The sequence below is a fragment of the Drosophila guanche genome, unplaced genomic scaffold, assembly GCF_900245975.1.
Source record: "Drosophila guanche unplaced genomic scaffold, DGUA_6, whole genome shotgun sequence".
Lineage (NCBI taxonomy): Eukaryota > Metazoa > Arthropoda > Insecta > Diptera > Drosophilidae > Drosophila > Drosophila guanche.
Genome location: NW_022995746.1, coordinates 2585125 through 2604902, shown reverse-complemented (window position 1 = coordinate 2604902; position 19778 = coordinate 2585125). Strand labels below are relative to the sequence as shown.

At 48.9% G+C, this 19778-nt stretch overlaps 2 protein-coding genes across 2 annotated transcripts; one reads left to right on the top strand and one right to left on the bottom strand.

Moving 5' to 3' along the window:
- The first annotated feature begins 127 nt into the window (after positions 1 to 127).
- LOC117582440 (peptidyl-prolyl cis-trans isomerase, rhodopsin-specific isozyme) lies at positions 128 to 981 on the top strand. Its single transcript, XM_034270147.1, has 2 exons — positions 128 to 674; positions 738 to 981. The coding sequence occupies exons 1-2, from the start codon at positions 168 to 170 to the stop codon at positions 939 to 941; spliced, it is 711 nt and encodes a 236-aa protein (XP_034126038.1). The 5' UTR covers positions 128 to 167; the 3' UTR covers positions 942 to 981.
- Positions 933 to 7637, bottom strand: LOC117582439. The gene is made up of 14 exons (XM_034270146.1): positions 7460 to 7637; positions 7275 to 7399; positions 7006 to 7216; positions 6820 to 6952; positions 6625 to 6761; positions 5937 to 6566; positions 5674 to 5875; positions 5248 to 5624; positions 4641 to 5194; positions 4282 to 4581; positions 2544 to 4220; positions 1542 to 2485; positions 1105 to 1483; positions 933 to 1048 (listed from the first exon to the last, which is right to left on the bottom strand). Exons 1-14 carry the CDS (start codon positions 7614 to 7616, stop codon positions 995 to 997), a joined length of 5880 nt encoding a protein of 1959 aa, XP_034126037.1. The 5' UTR covers positions 7617 to 7637; the 3' UTR covers positions 933 to 994.
- Between the last annotated feature and the right edge of the window lie 12141 nt (positions 7638 to 19778).

The following is a 19778-nucleotide window of genomic DNA, read 5'->3' as shown; positions in this document are numbered from 1 at the left end:
CACAAATCGATTTCTGGCCCAACCACCTGGGCGCTTGCACTTAACCTGAAACTTGTGCGGCTTCCGCGCGGCACATATTTCTGTAATTCATTCTGTAATTTTCAGTGTTAGTTTCAGTTGTAAATATTTCATCAGCGTGTCCAGTCGTCCTACACTCTCTCTTGGCTATGAAGCTCATACATTTGGCACTCTACGGCTGTGGCCTACTGGCCGCTGCGAATGCTCTCAGCTTCACGGTCACCTCTCGAATCTTTATGGACGTCAAACACAATAAGCAGCCCATTGGGAGAATTACTTTCGGGCTGTTTGGCAAGCTGGCGCCCAAAACGGTGGCCAATTTCCGGCACATCTGCCTGCGCGGCATCAACGGCACCAGCTACGTGGGCTCACGCTTTCACAGGATAGTCGATCGTTTCCTGGTCCAAGGCGGTGATATTCTGCACGGCGATGGCACCGGCTCGATTAGCATCTACGGCGACTATTTCCCGGATGAGGACAAGGCGCTATCTGTGGAGCACAATCGCCCGGGGTACTTGGGCATGGCAAATCGCGGACCAGACACGAACGGCTGCCAGTTCTACGTGACGACAGTGGGCGCCAAGTGGCTGGACGGCAAACATACGGTCTTTGGCAAGGTGCTCGAGGGCATGGACACCATCTATGCCATTGAAGATGTGAGTGGAACTTTGAATATTTTTGCAATTTCTTTTCTTAATTAATTCTGCATTTGTTAACAGGTCAAAACGGACACGGACGACTTTCCCGTGCAGCCGGTGGTCATCTCCAACTGCGGCGAGCTGCCCACAGAGCAATTCGAGTTCTATCCGGATGATTATAATGTGCTTGGGTGGATCAAAGCGGCGGGTCTGCCCGTGACCAGCTCCTTCCTCGTGCTGCTCATTTTTCATTATTTTTTTCGACAGCTAAATATGTACTGTTGAGCGCTTTATTTACTGCACATAAAATCAATATATAAATTGTTATAACCCACAAGTCAAGCCTCGATGGAGCCCAGCAGCAGTATGGGCAGAGTGGGTCCCATGTGAAGCTGCAGGGCAGAAAAAGGAGGTAGAAAAGTAGCTTAAAAGTGGAACCTTAACTCACATCGATGTATATGTAATCCTCCACAAACTGATCCTTTTCGTAGTAACGCGTCTCGGGCTTAAAGTAACCAACAATGCGCACATCCACCCCGGAGTAGTTCGACTGACTGCCCGAGTACACTTTGGCCAGCGTGAAGTGATGCTTGTGATCGGCATAGACCGACGGATTGAGACTGTTGTAGTACTCCTCCATCAAGTGGCGATCCTTGCCCGTCAGCGTGCGCTGATGTTTCAGCAGACGATCCAGATCGAAGGAGTGCGAATGCTTCAGTGTGGGGTCCTGGGCATCCGCCAGTCGCTCCAGCATATTACGATATTTCTTCTTGAAGTACTCCAGCGTGGTGCACTGCTCAGACCAGAAAGATAATTTCTTATCAGCGCTGTAGGGGGAGGGAGAGATAAGTGCGAATATATTTATATATGTCGCCCGCCACTCACTGCTGGTCCGGGCTGATGCTAAAGTCAACAAACAGTCCGGGAATGCGTACAGCCGTACGTGCGGCTGCTATTAGCTTGCCGGGGCCGCTGAAGTGCAGCTGCAGCTCGAAGCGGCGCAGCGTGTTCCGTTTCAGCTGTCCAAGGTCGAGGATGTGGCCCTGCTGCTGGCAAGGTATGGGCTGCACCGTAAAGTACTTGGCATTCGGCGGCAGCTTGTAGCTGCCTGCCTTGTGCAATTGCTGATGGCGCTGATAGACCTGCTGGTGCTTGGCATACAGCTCCCCGTTGTCCCTTAGGCGTTTGCGGTAGCGTACGCCCAGCAGCAGCTGCTTGAGGATGGTGGCATGTGGCAGCTCCTGATTGTTGTTTACCAGCACGTAGGTTTGCACCATTTTAAACAGCTGCGTGTCGTGCTGCCGCTGTCGCACACTGGACATTTCCTCCTCGCTCTCCGACAGCTGACTGAAATCTTCGGTTATGGCATCCTCCTGAAAGCCCTCCTCCTCGCCAGCGGCAGCAGAAAACTCCGCATCTGTCTCGGTGATGCTTTTGAACATTTCGTAGTAGTAAATGCGCTGCAGCAGGCGATATTCCTCCACGATATCCAGCTCATCCTGATGGTCCGCTGGCAGCTTCGAGTCTGCGTTCAGCATGGGCATCACGCCCTGGCCACGCAGCCAGAAGTGACTCGAGGCACTGCCATTGATTAGCACCCCAAAGGTGTGGCAGAAACTCTCACTGAAGCCGAGTACGCCCTTGAGCCGTAGCTGGTCGCTGGCTAGCGGCTCCAAGTGAATCAAATCGCTGCTGACGAGCGTGCTGTAGCCCTCAATGAGTCGCTTCTCCGCGGAATGCACTGGTGTTAGCTCCACGACCAACAGTTGCAGCTGATATTTGGTCACATTTTCGACTCGCAGCACAGCATTGAATTGCTCGTACCAAGGCTGGAAGGAGGGGAGACTCAGGTTGAGTTAAAGCAGAGGCTGTGTGTGTGGTGTCTACCTTAATCCCCAGGTAAACGCTCTCCTTGTGAAACTTAATCTTCTGTGTCAGATTTACCAACGTCACGGACAGACACTGACTGCGTCCGCCCACCACTGTGAGCTGAAAGGTTGCGCGCAACTCATGGGAGCGGCGTATGTGGGGTACATGCAACACACACTGATGCTCCGGCTGCACATCGGGCAGCTCCACCACGCCCTGCTTCTCATGGAAGTAAATGAAACGCTCCGCAAAACAGTACTCCGAGGAGGCCGGCGACAGCTGCTCGCTGGACTCGACATTGAGTCGCTCGAGCAAATCGTGGATTGTGGCACGCACAAAGCTCGAAGTGCTGTGCAGCTCCAGGGCGGAGTCTTCGCTGGATTGCACCTCCCGGGGGTACACCAAAGGGCGGTGGCTGAGGTCCAAGTCGTTGACCAACTCATCTAGTAGCTCCAGTACAAGTTCTGCCGTGTCCGACTGCTGACTAAACTGACAGCGACACTGCTGATAGCGCAGCGTCATATTGGGCTCATCCTCGCAGCTAAAATTATACTCAAGCATGCGCAGCAACTCCGACAGGAAGTCAGCCACCAGATCTTGCGGATCATCGTTGTCGCCCACAAACTGCTCGGCGGTCTCCAGGCGCTTCCACTTGAACTCGGCACGCAGGCAGCCCTGATTGACGAGACTCACGCTGCAGTCAAAGGGCGCGCCGCGATCAAAGACCACCAGCTCGGGCTGGAGTATAAGCACATCGGGCACCTGGACAGTGACCTTCAGCGCGAGCGGATTCAGCTGACGCCCCAAAGCCCAGACGCTGATGCGACCCTCCAGCTGCTTGCAGTAAAACTGCTTCATGGCCCCGCGGTTGAGTATGACAAAGATATCCTTGTGCTGCAGCGCCTCAATGGGCACCAGGATCTCCTTCTCGAACGTGTCCTCGTAGAGCCCCTTGATGCGGAAGGGACCGCAGACCTGCAGCCGCACCTCAGCAATGGGCAGCGCGTGCTTGTTGATTAGCTCGGGGGTGTGTATGTTGGAGCGTTGCTTCAGCGGCTCGCAGCTTTGGTACTCGAAGAGGAGCTGCTTGCGGCTCCAGACCAGCTGGCACTCGACGAACTCTGCCTTGGCCGTCACCTTGATGGTGTACTTGCGCTGCGGATACTTCTGGTCGGTGACCTGCAGCAGAAAGTCGCTCAGCACCACGCCCTCCTGCCACGAGCTGATGAGTATCTCGAGTCGCTCCTCGCAGCCAGACGGCAGGTACAAATGCTTGGGCGTGATGTCAAAGCGCGCGGTCAGTGCCTGTGAGGCGCAGGGCGAGTAACGGCCCTTGGCCTGGGCGTAGGTCTTCAGGCGCGTGACGGTGATCCGATATGTGCGGAAGCCTTTGTTAATAACCTTCACGGGAAAGCGATGATTGTAGACGTTCTGCTGGAACTGCTCCTTGGTGTCCGTGTAGAGCTGACCCGCATCGAAGCCCTGCCTGATGTTTGGCTCAAAGTACAGCGGCACACCCTCAACGAGGAATGTGATGGGTATCTCCATGACATGATCGAACTGCAGGTCCACATAGAGTATGTTCTGATAGAGATCTGGATCGGGGAATATCGCAACCAGGGTGGTGTACATGCTCTGCCCAGTGGAGGCCAACACACCGCCTCTCGTTGTCAAATATTGGAACGTGGTGTCCTGCTGCAAGGGGTAGAGAATTAATTAAAGTAAAGCTGGGCATTCTGTGCTGCTTTTTGCTTACCAGCTTCATTGTCAGCTTGGTATTCGTCGGCGAGCAATTGTCTATGTAAAAGTGCACCTTGTGCAGCTCGTACGTCTGCAGTCGTCGCTGCACATAGTTGGGCGTTATCCTTATCTCCGTGGGCAGCACATTGGCAAACAAATGAAAGGCATAAGGCCGCGAGGCGCCCACAATTTTGATCAGACCCGTGAGCCGTGTGTTGCCCAGCGAGCGAAAGCTGACCGCACACTTGGCAATGATGCGTGAGCCCGAGCCAATGTAGAATTTCCAGGTGCCATCGCGAAAACTCATTTCATTTGGCTGTGGGATGAGGGAGAGATTAGAAATTGAAGAACTCTCCAACTGGGAGGACTACGCACAATAACATCAAAGTGCAGAAAACCACCCGTGTTGGATCTGTTGTAGAAGGACATGTCGAATTCGTACTCCTCGCCCGCGTAGACAATCCAAGACGAGAGATCCACCAGATGGCTCCACTCAATCTCGGGCGTCACACAATTATACTCAAACCACAGCTTGGAGCACAGAAAATCCGACTTGATGAGCGTCTTAACGCTCTGCAGATTCTCGCTGGAACCCGAATTGGACAGCACCGAGGGACAGATGCGCACGGTGAGCGAGCGATGGAAGTAACCCACTTGATTCGGTATGAGCAGAATGGTTATGGTGCGCCCCGTGTTGGGTCGCAGATAAATGATCTCATTGTCGCAGTAAACCTCCCGTGGATCGCTGGGCAACGCATTCCAGTCCATGAATATGAAATTGTTGTGCTTGGTGAAGATGGAAAAGTATTTGGTGCTGAGCAGTCCATGCAGCGCCTCTTGGATCACCCGCTTGTCCGTCTCCGTTTTGTCGAAAATCTTTTGCCGCTTGAGGTTGGTCAGCATATGAGTGGCCAGCAGCGGCACGGGTTCTAAGGGGTAGCAGAAATTATAGTTACGAGTTCCCCCTGAGCCGTTTACCCACCCATCACATCCTCCTCGAACTCCATGCTGTACGCAGACTCATTAATGTGCAGCGACTTCAGTGACAGCATATCCGGCACGAGGCTCGTCAGCTTGATGTCCGTCAACTCCAGCGAATCGTTGCGCATGTCCTCGTGTGCGCGCTGCAAGTGCTTAATGGGGTCCCGGACCGTGATGGGCAGCATTTCCGTGGAGTCGCGTATGTTCAGCACCAGCGGCTGCTCCGCCCCATCATCGCTGGGCGTCACCTGCAGCGTTATGGGCACTGCCAGGGGGTTCATGAGCAGCATATAACGCTTTTGCGGCACAGCCATGGGTATGCTGCCGAATTCCACGAGCTGTGGGAACGTGCGCAGCTGCACATGCTGGCCAGTGCCTCTGGGGAGAAGAGGATACAAAAGGATCGTGAGCTGTGACAATCACTCACTTAATGTGCACCTTGTGATGCGCTCCATTGACCACCTTAAAGCGCAGCGTGATGGTAAAACGTGAGGGATGCACCGTGTAGAAGGAAAGACTAAAGGCGCCACGGCAGCAGGGCTCCAGCAGGAGACCCTCAATGGGCGACACTCGCACGCCGCCCAGGTCCTTCTCCAGGGTGTCCTTGTACGCCACTTTGGCGGGCACAGCTGGGGACACAGACAACAAACTTTAGCAGCAGCTTCAGCAGCAGCTCCTCCTGCCACTCACCATCCACATTGAGTATCTTTATCTGCGCGCAATGCTCCTCCCCGAGGTAAATCTTGCGAAAATCAATCACTTTCGGATACAGCTCCACCTCAATGCCGCTTATCTCGCCCGAGACAACCACAAAATGCGACTCCATGCACTCTTCGGCATCCGTAAAGCAAAAGATAAGGCGCGTGCGCTGAAAGTACGGCGGCTCCGCATCGTCCGAGAAGGGTTCATTGCTGTCATACAGCGGCCTAAAGTTGATGACAATCTCGGCTGCGGACAAAGCCGGTATCGAGTGTGGCACAACGAAGCCAAAGTGCTTGGGGGCCGTCGCATTGTAGTTGACATTTTGAATGTTGGAATCCTCCTCAAAGTCGTAGATCAGCACGCTGTGCATGCTGACGGCCTCGTCGATCAGTTTGTTCGAGAAATGTGATGCAACGCTGTGCGTGGCGGACTCCACGTCACGCTGATCGCTGTCGAAGGTGCCTGACATCATGACCTCATGCGACGACTCATTGCACACGGTCACGGTGCGTCGCTCCTCGCGCGAGAACTTGGTCAGGCCAAAGGGCACGGTGCCGCCGCTTAGATGCACGCCCATGGACTTGGCGAGGAAATCGAAAATGATCATTTTGGGTGCCACTAGAAGAGGGGAAATTAAACTGAAGGAACGTGGCAAAGGTTCAACTCCGATACCCACTCACACCGAACTTGATGTTGAAGAAGCCTTTCAGCGACTGCAGCTTCTCCGCATGGAATACCAGCAGCACTTTGATGTAGTCCTTGGGCGGCAGCAGATCCTTGTTCAAAGTGTTCAAAGTGAGTCCGCGATTGGTGCTGGCAGGGGGAGAAAGCAATCCATTTGGGTTTTTAGCTGTGAACTCTGGATAAATACTTTCTGAAGCGCATGCGAATGCGTTCCTCTGTGGGATTGTAGATGATCATCTCATAGTAGGACTTATTGTTTGGCACGCAGCGTGGCAGGCTTATAAATTCACACAACGAAGGCTCCTCCAGCTTGTGCAGCACTGCGGGAGAGAGGATCTTGGATGAGTCTGTTGGATGAACGTCAAAGACCTACCTATAATCGGCACTTGAAAGATGATATTTGGGTGGTAAGACTCGATGTAAATGTGCCGCCTGCGATTGATATCACGCCAGCTTTTGGCACGTATCCAGATTTTCACCTCCAGCAGCTGATCGGTTGCCAGATAGCGATGCAAATCCGCTTCGACTATGGAAATGGAAGTGTCCACGCGGCTGTCAGTGCTCACACGGATCAAGCGGGGGTACTGCAAGGGAAAACAACACAGAGCTGTAGGTTAGGTAATCAAATGTTTAATGGGTTACCAATCCACTGTTCCTTATATTCAGCGTCAGTCCGTAGGTGTTGTTAATCTTGAAGCCCCGCTGGTGTATCATCAGTCGCGGCATTATGTGCAGCGAATCAACCAGGTTTGTGTAGTCGCTGTAGTCTATGGGTAAAGTGGTTAAAGATAAGTGTAAACACTAGCAAAGAATGTCCTCCAACTCACACTCTTTGGCTATGCAGCAGAAATTCGTTTTTGATTTGAGTTTTGCGCTCGGTTTGGGCACTTCTGAACCTTTTCTGCTTTCTCCTTGCTCCACATCTTCGTCTTCCTGTGGCGCTGACGCCTCATTGGCCACATGGTGTATTTCAATATCCGACATTTGTTCGTATGTCTTTTGCTATTTAAAAAAAAAGAAAAATATAATTTAAATTTGAGTTTAAATTCAAACGGCACGTTGCTGACGTTTTTTCAACTGTCTGGCAGCGCGCGGCGTACTCAGTGCAGTGGCGCCATCAGGCTGTCAGCGGTTGTTTATCGAACTAAGTATGCTTTGTCTTTTTTAAAGGCGCGAAATTCAAATGTGCTGCAGGCAAACCAAAGAAAACATTTTAAATTTCTGCTCACCCATTTTGTTTATTAGAGTTTCATACAAGGCATACATAGTGTATACATCTCATTTTCTCTGCAGCACATTTTATTTGGACCGAAATGTCCTGCCATCACTGCAAATGGTGGGGGCGAAAAAACAATTTCAATTTGGCAATGCCCAACGCAGCGTGAGACCCACAAAATGTCGAACGTGTTGCAGCCACAGCTGACCTCAGAGCCGCAGCCCCTCCCCCACACAAACCTCAGTTCTAGTTTCAGTTGCCCCTGCCCATGCCCCTCCCTCGCCATCTCCCGCTTCCATCTAGACTCTGGACGTAGAGCGAGAGCAATCCCAACCGCAGAGCTGCCAATGCACAACAAAGTCCGGCTGCTTGCCTTATTTATTTGTTGGTCCGTTTCGCTCCGTTGCCTGGCTTGCTCTTCCTCCCTTCGCCCTACTGCATTTGGCAAAGGACATTTCGTCCTTTTGTGCAAAATTAATGATATGGGCTTGGGTCTGTCCCAGGATGCCTATGCCTGAATGTTGTGCCTGTGGTTTGCCTTTGCCCCTCCTCTCTCTCACTATCTCTATCTCTCTCTCTCTCTCTCTCTCTCTCTCTGTCTCCTATTTGCCCATTTTTATTGTCAACGAGAGTCCGAAACTTGAGATAAAAATTTGCCCGGCAAAGCCAGGCGGCAACCACAGCAACCCGTACAAAGAAAATTGAAAGAAATCGTTTGGCCACAGAAGGGGTTTCCTCCAGCGAAGGATTTGCATGTGCTCCCAGCTCCGATGCTGTGAGTTCCATTGTTTGCCCAGGGGCGTGTCCTCGAAGCTGTTATCGCTGGCAAAACGCTTATAAATCACGGCACTTCACATGCAAACTGGGAAGTCCACCTCCTCCAAGCGGTCAGGGCACACAGATAACACATGTCCGCTGGAGAGCGGTCCAAAAATTGCAGCAGCCTTCAATGAAGCTTCGTGTAGCTGCTCCTACATGTTACTTTGATGGAAAACAATTGCCAGTCAGTGCCCTTCCCCAGCACTCATCACAGTTGAGTTGCCATTTTTATTGAGTACAAATTGGATGCCATAATGATGACAAAGAACAGCGACCCCAGTCAGAGTCCCATGCCATTCGCTAGATGACATTTTTATGACATCCAATCCGGTAGTCTGCGACTGATTGCTCTACGAGTGCGCTGCCATGGCTGGGTTGCAGCCTGGCCTGACCCTTGGCCAAAAGTGAACCTCGAGGGTTCAACGCAGCAGCAGCAGCAGCAGCAGCAGCGTAGGGTTTTTATTTGTCCGGCTTATGTGCTCCTTACGACTGTAAAGTGGCAATTCTTTAACAATTTATGTTGCCAAAAACCAAAGTCGAGTGTGTGCTGCCCGGTCTGGGGTTCTGCTTGCAACAGCTGGAACCCCACTCCCACTCCCACGCCGTTCGCTTTTGCTTTTTTTTTGTATTTTGTTGGTCCGTCGGCGGCTGTGAAATTTTCGTGAATTTATGAGCACTTGAGAGCAGGCGCCAACGCCAAGGGCAGCCCGTGCAGGCTTCCCCTTCCCTTTCGCATCTTCTTGGGGCGACTTTGTTGGCCTAGTATAAATTTCAGCTCGAACAACAAGCGAGAGAGAGGGTGCGGCGGCGGCAACATTTTAATGCGGCACGCGGTATATTTTTCTGTTTTTTTGTTGGTTTTTTTCTCTCGCTCGCTTCAACCCTAAGTGGCAGCAAACGGGGCAATAAAACGGTGGCTACGAATGTTATGAAAGGATTGTGTCGTAAATCGTAGGCAGACAGCAGGGGGGGTGGGGAGGGCAGGGAGAGACAGCAGTGGAGGCTGGAACGCTGAAGTGTTTGGCGGAAGTGGACGTCGCATAAAAATTAGTTTACGTGGCACATAATTCTGCATTAATTTCATTCGGAATGGCCCTCAAGAATGGACATGGCAGATCCAAGCAGCATGTGACCCAAAAACCACTTCGAGAACTGAATGTGAATGCGAATGCGAATGGGAATGGGAATGGCTTGCCAAAAACCACTCTGCCACATTTTAAAGTATCTGTCACATAAAGTGCACACAGGGGGGTGAGGAGAGCAGCGAGGGCAGGGCGCAGCAGGGCTGAGCAAGCAAAGAAAATGCAACAAAATATTTTGTTATGCTGTGCGCACAGGAAAAACATTCAAGCCAAAGAAACAAAGAAAACAAGAAAAGGAGAAAGCTAAAACTCTTTAGTCGAAGTCTTGGATGCTCTCGCTTGACCAGGGAGTATGTGCAGCAAGGAAAGGGTTTGACACTCTGCAAGGGCATAGCTCCAAGGAGGACACAAAAACAGCAACCAAAAGAAAAACAAATGCTTATAAAATGATAAGTTGCAGCTGCCTGAGAACGGGGAAGTCAAGTGAAATGTAGAGGCAACAGCAGCAGCAAGGACAGGAAAGGGAGCTGCCATCGACGATGTGTAGCGGAAATATTTTGTGTAAAATTATTGCGCCAAGAAAAAGAACAAGTACTCGTACTAGACATAGTTAATACCCCCCACTGTCATGATGGACATTGGTTGAGCTCATTTACGCCACCATTTGCATCACTTAGCATGGAGGCTGTGCGGTGGCGTATACGTGATATTTGTGTGGCAGTTGCAGGCTAGCGGGCAAACCGCACCAGCAGCTAATTAGTGTGACAAATTGCTAAGTTCAGAGCGCACAGGGACAGGCACCACAGTCAGGGGAGAGCAGCGTGGCTGTCAGGCCAATGCCGAATGAAAACTCATTAAAAATTTACAATTGATTGACTGCCCAATGTCCGGAGTCATCCGTTCGTTGCGAACGTGAATTTTGACAGTCTACAAGAGGGGACTGGACATGGGACACTGGACAGTGGACAGTGGACAGCTGCCACACAGAGACAGCAACAGCAACAGAAACGAAACGAGTGTCCATATGGCAATGACGATGGCCCCCACCCCACGTTGGCTCTGACTGATGCAATTTATGCTAATGCTCGTTAGTGAAATCAAACAGCAACAGCAACGGCAATGGAGCAACAATTGTGTAAACAACAGAGGCAGGCCCGTAAAGCAAACGCAAAAGCAATGTTCGTGTGTGCACAGGATGGCACGATGGCAGGATGGCACGATGGATGGGCTGGGCTGGACTGCAACTGCAACTGCAACTGCAACTGCATCTGTCGGTTGCACAAAATATTGACGCATATATTGGCAGTGACAATTAATCTGCTAATTGCCAATTTAAGCACGTAAACCAAACACAGGCGGTGGCAACGACATGGCCAGGGCGTGGCCAATGCCACAAAGTGGGAGACACATCGACAGGGCTCTCCATTTGCTTCACATATATATGTGAGTCCTGTGTCCTGTGTCCAGTGCCTTCACTTGAACTTGCATCCTGCAAGTGAATTTGATTCTGGCCATTTGATTTATGCGTGCCATGCACCCACTTGAGTACTTTTGGGGTAATTTGAGCTAATGAAAGTCAACACAGGCACATTCTGAGGGTGTACTGCCTCGATTGGCATATGAATAATCAGAGTTTAAAGCGAAACTCATAAATAAATTAGTTACGCTCTTGACACGACAACAAATTGATTTACATTCAGAGCTGGAGACAGGGCAGGAGGGCAGGAGGCAGTGAAGTGCCAGTGACTCCGGAATAAAACCGGAAACCCGACAGCATCCAGGCAAGCGGATGCAGCACAATGGTGAGCTAATGAGCACGCACTGCCTTCCGTTTTCCGCCCTTCGAGTGTAGCACAAAATGGATTTCATCTTTCTTGCGAAACTTTCTTTTCGCTTAGTTTGTCAGTGAAAGGAATTGTCAGCCAAATGCGCTCCATTGTTGGCAGTCCTGAAGGCTAAGGCACTGACGATTGTCGCAGCTCATTAAATCCACACAGCAAAAGGCAAGCCGCAAAAATCTCATCTCTTTTTTGCTCACACACAAAAGAGCTTTCCCCCTTTTCTATTTCCCATCCATGTTCAACTGTCCATCTCTGCCACATTCAAAATGCCATTAAAAGCATACTAAAATTAATTTGTGGCAATTAGTTGCAAATTGCAAGAAAGCAGAGCTTGGTCAGAGTCAAAGCAAACACAAAGCACAAGCGAGGCAAGCCGAAAAGGACAAGAAGGAGTAGCCAGCAGCAAGGACTTGTGTCTGTCTCTGTCTCTGGCCTGGCCACAGAGGAGAAATTGCTCAACATTTTTATGTGTTTTTTGCTCATTTAGAGAGCTGTCTATGGCCATGCCGAGCAAAATCATAAAAACCCACTGCCAATTGCCCACAGAGACCGAGCAGAGTGGAGCTGCGGCAGAGTGAACTGAAGAGGGAGCATAAATAAATTCTGTGTTATTTTTGGCAATTATTTTCACATTCGACTCACAGTCCTACTGTCTGTCTACCATCTCCAAGTGGGTCTGGAGTGTGGAGCCTCATGTGTAATTTGCAGCTAGTTTCAGCTACCGAGAGGCTGGCGAAACTTGAAGCATATTAGACTGAAGAGCAGGCGAGCAATCGGAGTTCCTCAGGGTATTTTCTCTGTCTAACACTGCTCCGTTCCATTGCTATTTGTTGCTGTGACGCCATTAATTAGCCCCCGAAAAACCTACTACTTCCAAATCCAACATCTCAAATCTCCAACATTCCATAGACATCTCGGTGCCGGCATTTGTCTTGACAGCGACAGCAGTGGGAGGAGGCATGACACATGTTGTCAGCAGGCGGCTCATCTTTCTTGCGGCACAACTATTCGCTTCGCTAATTGGAAAATGTCACAATATATTTTATTTTTATGTTTAATTGGATTCGGGGCGCACAGAAAGTTTAACCCAGGGGCTGGGGGCAGTTGCCTAGGTACGATGCATGATAATTTTCTTCATTTGCGCGCCTTGATGAGCGAAGAGGGTGGATGGAGACACAGACAAGTTGCTAGTGAGAAAGCGAAACTTTTTCCATTTTGCTGATGGCATGTGTACGTGTAAAAGTTTTTGCCCACAGATGGTAGGGGGGTGGCAGCAACAGCAACAGCGACAACGACAGCGAACGACTCTTCAAAGGTGCAAATAAAGTAAATTATTAGATTCTTCTTCGGGCGCTGCTGCTTGTGGATTTCCGCTTCAATTACACAGCCACAGCCACTGCTCGCATAAATTTCACTTGACAAACTTTCTCCTGCGGATAGTGCACACACGCACACTCCCACACACACACATTGGCAAATGAAGGACTTCCGCAGGGATGTGACATGTAATTGCTACTACCTGAAACCACACAGGGCCAACTTTAATGAGTGTCGTCGTGATGCTCACACTTCTAATGGAAGTTGCTGCCATTTCGGTTTCATTTAGGCAGAAAAGAGCCCACAGATCGCTGCTGCCAGAAGATCAAAGCTGCCAGCAGACTTGCTCTCTATCCAGCCTCCATTTGGCCTGCCCGAATAACAGCTTTAACTTAACGTTAACTCCATATGGCTTTGAAATCAAAGGCGGCTTTTGGTTATAATTTCTCAGGCATATAAATAAATCACGTTGTCTGCCAGATAAAAAGCTTTATTGGCTTCATTATGGCATCAGCATCAGCAGCAACAGCCGGAGCTGGAGCTGGAGCTGGAGCCGAAGCCGGAGCAGGAGCATCTTAGTATCAGCGGCATTCCGCTTGGGCTTAATGAGATATTCGCTGACTTACATTGCTTGTCCTTTTTGTTTTTGCTTCATCTTATGTGTACGCTGCCCCATTTCAGCCACTGCATAATAAATTTTCATTTTAATGACTTAACGCATAAAAACAACGAAGAAGCTTCGGCTTACAGGTGTGCGGTTGTTGGTTTGCTTGTTCCGAGTGAGAGAGCTCTGAGCTGAGGAATGTTTTTGCTGCGTTCTGTACATATTTCTTTGCTTCATTTGTTACGCATTTCCCTGCCACAAGCCCCACACCCCCCAATGCCTGGGCCCAAGAGGCGTCGCATAAATGTGTTGGCAAAACATTTTTATGATGACGTGCTAAAGGGAACCGCTGGGAACTGTGGGAACAGGTTGGGAGTACGGAGTTGGGGTACCTCATCGACACCACATCCTGATGTAACTTGCAGCCACGCCCTTGAGCAGAAAGTTAATTAGAAATTATGCTCGAGCTGTGCAGGAGGAGACACAGAGCGACGCAGCACACACACACACACAACACCTTTGGGCTTTCGCAATGAGGCTTAAAAATCACATAAGAGGAGGAGAGGGAGGAGAGGGAGAGACACCGACACCGACACCGACACCGACACCGTGTGACGCATGCTGAGACTCATAAACCTCGATGGCATAAGCATAAAGCTAATGAATGCCACTTTTGATGTGTGTGTTTTCTGTGTGCGTAAAAGGAGCGTGACAAGGCTTAAAGGGACAACAAACGGAGACCAAAGTGTGTCCTAGAGCAGTCCGAAATGTGGGGGCATTGACAAACAGGAAGGATCTGCCAGTTGCGATAAGAGCAAGCTGAAGATACGGCCATCAAAAAAACAGAAAACTTCAGCAGTGGAACAACAATCTGTTTGTGTGCGTGGGTTGAGGTGATATCCATTTTCGCAGTCAATTTTCTTTTATGTGTCCCCACTCCACGTGTGTTGTTTTTATAGGGCTAAACATATTTTTCGCTTTTGGCTTTGCATACTTTGGGTTGCCAAGGGCCAGGGTTGTCAATTGACTGCGTTGTGGCTTTTGCTAGCGCTTTGCATACAGTACCCCCAACAGCCTGGCAACCCTACGCACAGCTAGGTAAAGTGTCTATGTGTGTGTGTGTGTATTTTTAATACATTTTCGGCAATAACAGAGAGACAGCCAGCGATGGCATCAGGGCAGCGAGGGAAGCAGAAAAAAATATAAAGCGAAACAAAAAAATTACCATTCCCGCTTATCAACACACACACGCACATCGGCATCAACATCGTTTTGCGCGATGGCACTTTGGGGAGCAACTATGCAGCGCACTCGCTGTGACAGTGACTAATAAAAGTACACATACCCACAAACACACACAGTAAGAGACAGAAACAGAGACAGCGAACAGTACACAGAGAGCGTTCCTGGCACATTCCCACAAAAGCAATATAATAGTCAAGCAGCCACTCCCACTCCCACTCCCACTCCTCTCTCACTCTCCACTTTTGTAATATAAAATATTTCCGCTTTCTTTTTGCACAGTTTTCATTTGTTACTAAAATCATAAACAAATGTTGGTGCAGAGTTGCCAGCTATCTCGCATTCCATATAAGGCCCCAGGCACCACACACACACACACAGACACACATTCATATGTGGCCATGCTCAGAGAACAAATAAACTGCTCATAAAGCAAAAAATTGCAAATATACAAAAAAAGCAACAAGAAAAAGTAGAGATAGGTGGTGGAGTCGAAGATGAAGATACCCTGGAAGCTAGACACATGTTTAAATATATCTAAATGTATTCCTAGATTTTCTAATAAGAGTTTGGGCTACATTTTGGGAGATTTAATGAACAATAAATACATGAAAATATGCAAGTAAATATTTAAGTATTTCCTCTAATTAATTATGCTTTCTTCTCTGACTCGCACAAACATTTGCGTAAAATCATAATACTCCCCCCTCAAGGGTACTTATCAAAAGGAGCAGCAACAGCGGAACGAAACGAAACGGAACGCAAAAAGGAAAAGGCGTAAGAGCCAGCGGACTACCACTGCTTGTGGGGTGTAAGTGGGGGGAGGGTTGGGGTTGGGAATGGAGTGCTACGGATGGGTATAGCGACTTAATCTCCATCTAAACGCAATGGAGTCGTAATAACAACAGAAAACAAATAAAAAGCACAAACATACAAGGCGTACGGAGCTCCTCACACTCCACACAGCAGATACACGATATCTAAACACACACACACACACACACACATGTAATGCTTGTGTGTGTGGGAGTGTATTCGTGTGCATATGGCCACATTCATAGTTTACGCTTTATTCCACTTCATTTTATACGTTTTTCTCTGCTGCTTCCCTTTTTTTTCTACGGTTTCCATTTTTCATCTTTTGCCGGGCGTAGAAAGCGAAGGAAAAATGGCAATTTTGTGTGCCCTTTTTTTTAGCCATTTCTCTTTTATTCCAAGTCGAATGTTGACTGGACTCACCCACCCACTCACCTACCGACGCGTCGTAGGGACTCGCTGACGCTGTGACGCCGCAGGAGCTGGAGCTGGAGCTGGGAATCTCCGCTCCTACGAGTGTGTTGCTGATTAGCCCCACTCGGGTGCCATTGGCGTGCTTCATTTGATCCTTGGCCACAGCTCCACTGCCACTTCTAGCTTTCAGCTACAGCTTCAGCTACAGCACCAGCTCCTGCCGTAGTCCTTGGCCTTCCCCCTTTGTAACATAGTACACACATGTGTCCGCATCCGTGTCCCTGTTTCTGTTCCTGTCCCTGTCCGTTTATGTACGCCATGTCCCTGTTCCTGTCCCCTGTCCCTGCCCCTGTCCGTGTGTGTGTTTAGGTGTAGTTTCTTTTGCCATTCGCTCATCTTGTCCTCTCCATTCTCAGTGGCCACAAATATGAGCGTGTTGGGGACAACGACAGAAAAAATATATAAAAAAACAACAACAAAAAAGCGAAGCTCAATATGTTGGCAGTTGCTCTACACTCTAGGAGCTGATGGATTTATGGAAAAATTAGAGCACATATTTAGAGTTTTGTTTTGGGTAGCGGAAACTTAATACACCACTCTTTTGCTGGTGTGATTCTAATTTCTGGATAATTATTTTTTGTAGCACAAATACTAAATAACCTAAGGAAATTAGTTGCGCCAGTTTTATATTAATGAAAAACAATTCTCATATATAAACATTTTACTAATTGAATATAAATATATATAGAATGGTGCATAGAATGATGCATAGAAAACAGTTTTAAATTTTGCTACATTTTTTAACTTTAATTTTAAAATCTGATATTTAACCTTCAGTCATCGATTGACAAAAATTTGAACAAGCTTCTGGACTCCGAATATAAGTTGCAACCAAAATGACAAAGCTTTGTAGGTAATCAATATTAAAAATCTTCCTGAAGTTTTTGAGATTCTGCTGCAAATTTCTATTAAACTTTAAGGGATTTAATATCTGGCTACGCGGTACACGAACGATTGCCGTGATGCCTGTTTAATTTTTTATACGAATCACAGTTCGGTTTTTTAATTTCCCAGCGCCTGTATCACACTCCCCAGAAGCAGTTCCTTCTGTACATTCTATCCCCTCCCAAGTAGCGTATTTCAAGTTCTTGCATGCCTCTTCTATAAATTTCTCTCTGCTTGTCGCCCGCTTGCATGTTGCCTTTTACTGTTGTACATTATTGTGTTGTTGTCTCGCCTCATTTGTGTTCTTCTGCGCTCGTTTTCGCTGTCTCTTCTCCACTCTCTCTCTCTCTCTCATTCTCAGTCATTCGTTTGGTTGTTGTGCAGTTTTTGTGGTCATTTCCCGCTCTTCCGAGCAATGAAGAAATTCTCCAGCAAATTGCTGGCAAAGGAACAATGATTATGGCCAGGGTATTGAGTGCTTCGACATGTCCAGCCACCATCCATCCACCCACTTGAGAATGTGGCCAGACCCCACCCCTAATTTGGCCATTATCCAGGTTGATGAGATCGTAAAGTGTATTTGTGTTTGTATTTGTCCTCGCAGCTGTATCTGTGTTTGTGTGTGTGTGTTCGTGGCACGCTTGGCTGAGTGCTTGGGCCAAAGTAGGGGACAATTTTCAGGTCATTTAATTCAAAAGTCATATGTTGCCGTAATTGAAACCCTCTGGGAGCCATCCAGTACTACCCAGTGGCAGGACACGCAGCCAGCTCGAATGTCCATTGAGTTGCATAATTTGATTAAAATATTACGACCTACATTTATGCTTGAACTCATTTCATTTCGTTTCCCCAATATTTCATTCGATCCACTCAAAATATTCCCGTCCTGCGGTTGACCCTCACCGCAACGTGGAGCGGGCACAACATTTGCTGACTTGGGTAAAAGTCGTTGGGGAAATTACAACTCAGAGGAGCAGACCCAAAAAAAAAGTAGTTTTGTGTAAATTTACATTTTATATTAAAGTGGGAAAAGGCGAGCCGAGGCCGCAGCTGCTGGAAGCTCTGTTCTCTTTTGGCTGCCAGACTAAATGAGTTTTTAAGCGTTTTACGTCACACATGAGTGTGGCAGTGTGTGTGTGGCAGAAACCGCAAAAATCAAGACAAAGGCAACATGTGGCAAAGGCTGGTAGTTGTAACCCTCCGCGTTCTGCGGCTCTAATTTCTTTATTCATCCAAGGACACAGCAAGCCTGCGATCGAAGTGCAGATCCTTGCCAATATTTATGTGGCTGCAACTAATTAGTGGCTGTTGCACCTGCTGTTTGTGGAGTGGTCGGTCAGGTTCGGTTTGGGTCCCATTATTAATTCTCTTGCTGGCTGCCATTTTGGCTGTGCCACGTCATTGGATATGTCGCTGACTGGCTGCCCGGCCGGTCCCTTCATCTTCTCCTTGTGTGTCATCTGTGTGCAGCTTTTTTTGCCAGCCACAAGCCAAACACGATGATAAAGTTAAGAGCCAGCCAGATGAGTGAGTGTGTTGCATGTGTGTGGCATGACGGGCCACATGCGACAAAGCACACGATTAAATTACAAAATGTCAATAACGATAACGAAATGAAATTGATTGAAACGAGCGTCGACCACACAATGGCCACGCCACGCCAGTGGCCCACGGACGCGGACACGGACACGGACATTCCCCCAGTTGCCTGATAAATGATGCTGCAAGAGTGTGTGCCTCTGTGTGTGTGTGTATTTGAGTGGATGACACCTTGCAGATACTCGGAGTACACATAGATCGCAGCACAGCACAGCACAGCACAATGGCATGTCAATTAAAATGCATGATGTTGAAATCATTCGAAATTAATTCATAATTAAAGCGCGACACATTATCAAAGGTAAGCCAAAGGGTGAGGGGGGGCGGGTTCCGCTGCGGTATCTGCCGGCTAGGCATTTACATAAATGGCGAATGAATATTTATGAGGGAACCAACCCAAAGAGGCATTGCCCATTGCCAGCTCTCTGTGGCTCTCCTGTCCGAATTGTTCATTAAACAAAGTGATGGAGGGGCAGAGGCAGAGAGAGAGAGAGAGGGGCAAGGCAGTGGGCTGGGGGGTAACGTGTCACGCTGCCATCACACCTCAACATCTCTGGCAAGTTGTGGCATTCTAAGCACTCTAGCCTGTTTGCATTTTCCTTGCCTCAAAATGGTGCAAAATTTTATTTTTTTTGGGCCCAAAAAACTTTTTTCCCCGCTGGCATACTGTCCGTGCATCGGTTTGAGGGGCGTGTGGCAACAATGAAATGCACTTAAAAGCATTTAGTTGTGCAGCATTGAAATGTGGTTGTGGGCAGAGCTCTCCTTCCACGCTCCATCCCCCTCCCAGCAGACAGCCCCTTGCAATTAATGTGCGTGCATAAACAAGCAGCGGAATGATGCCCCTTGCGGACCCAAGGCATAGAGGGGGCCCCTGGCTGGGGCTTAACTTCTCCCATTACATCACCGAGGCTGGAGGTCTTGTCTGTCCCTAGGACCGCTCCTAAATTAGCGCCATAAAGTATGCAACAAGCTTCTGCAAGCGCTTTTAATTTGTCCTCGCGCACTCTCGCACTCTCCCATCAAATATTCATTTTGAGAGCGCTGCCACGGGGGGCAGCTGGCAGTGCAGGGCGAGGCATAGTATATCAGAGTTCAAGGCGACACAGTAAACTTCACTCTCCAGTCTGTACTCTGCTCCACCTCAACGGCAGCAGCGCCTCTTCCTTAGAGGGAAAACTTTCGGCTAATTTGCGTGCGGCAACTAAAACATTTCCTTGTAGGCGGCTGTCCGGGCAGGGCCAGGCTGGG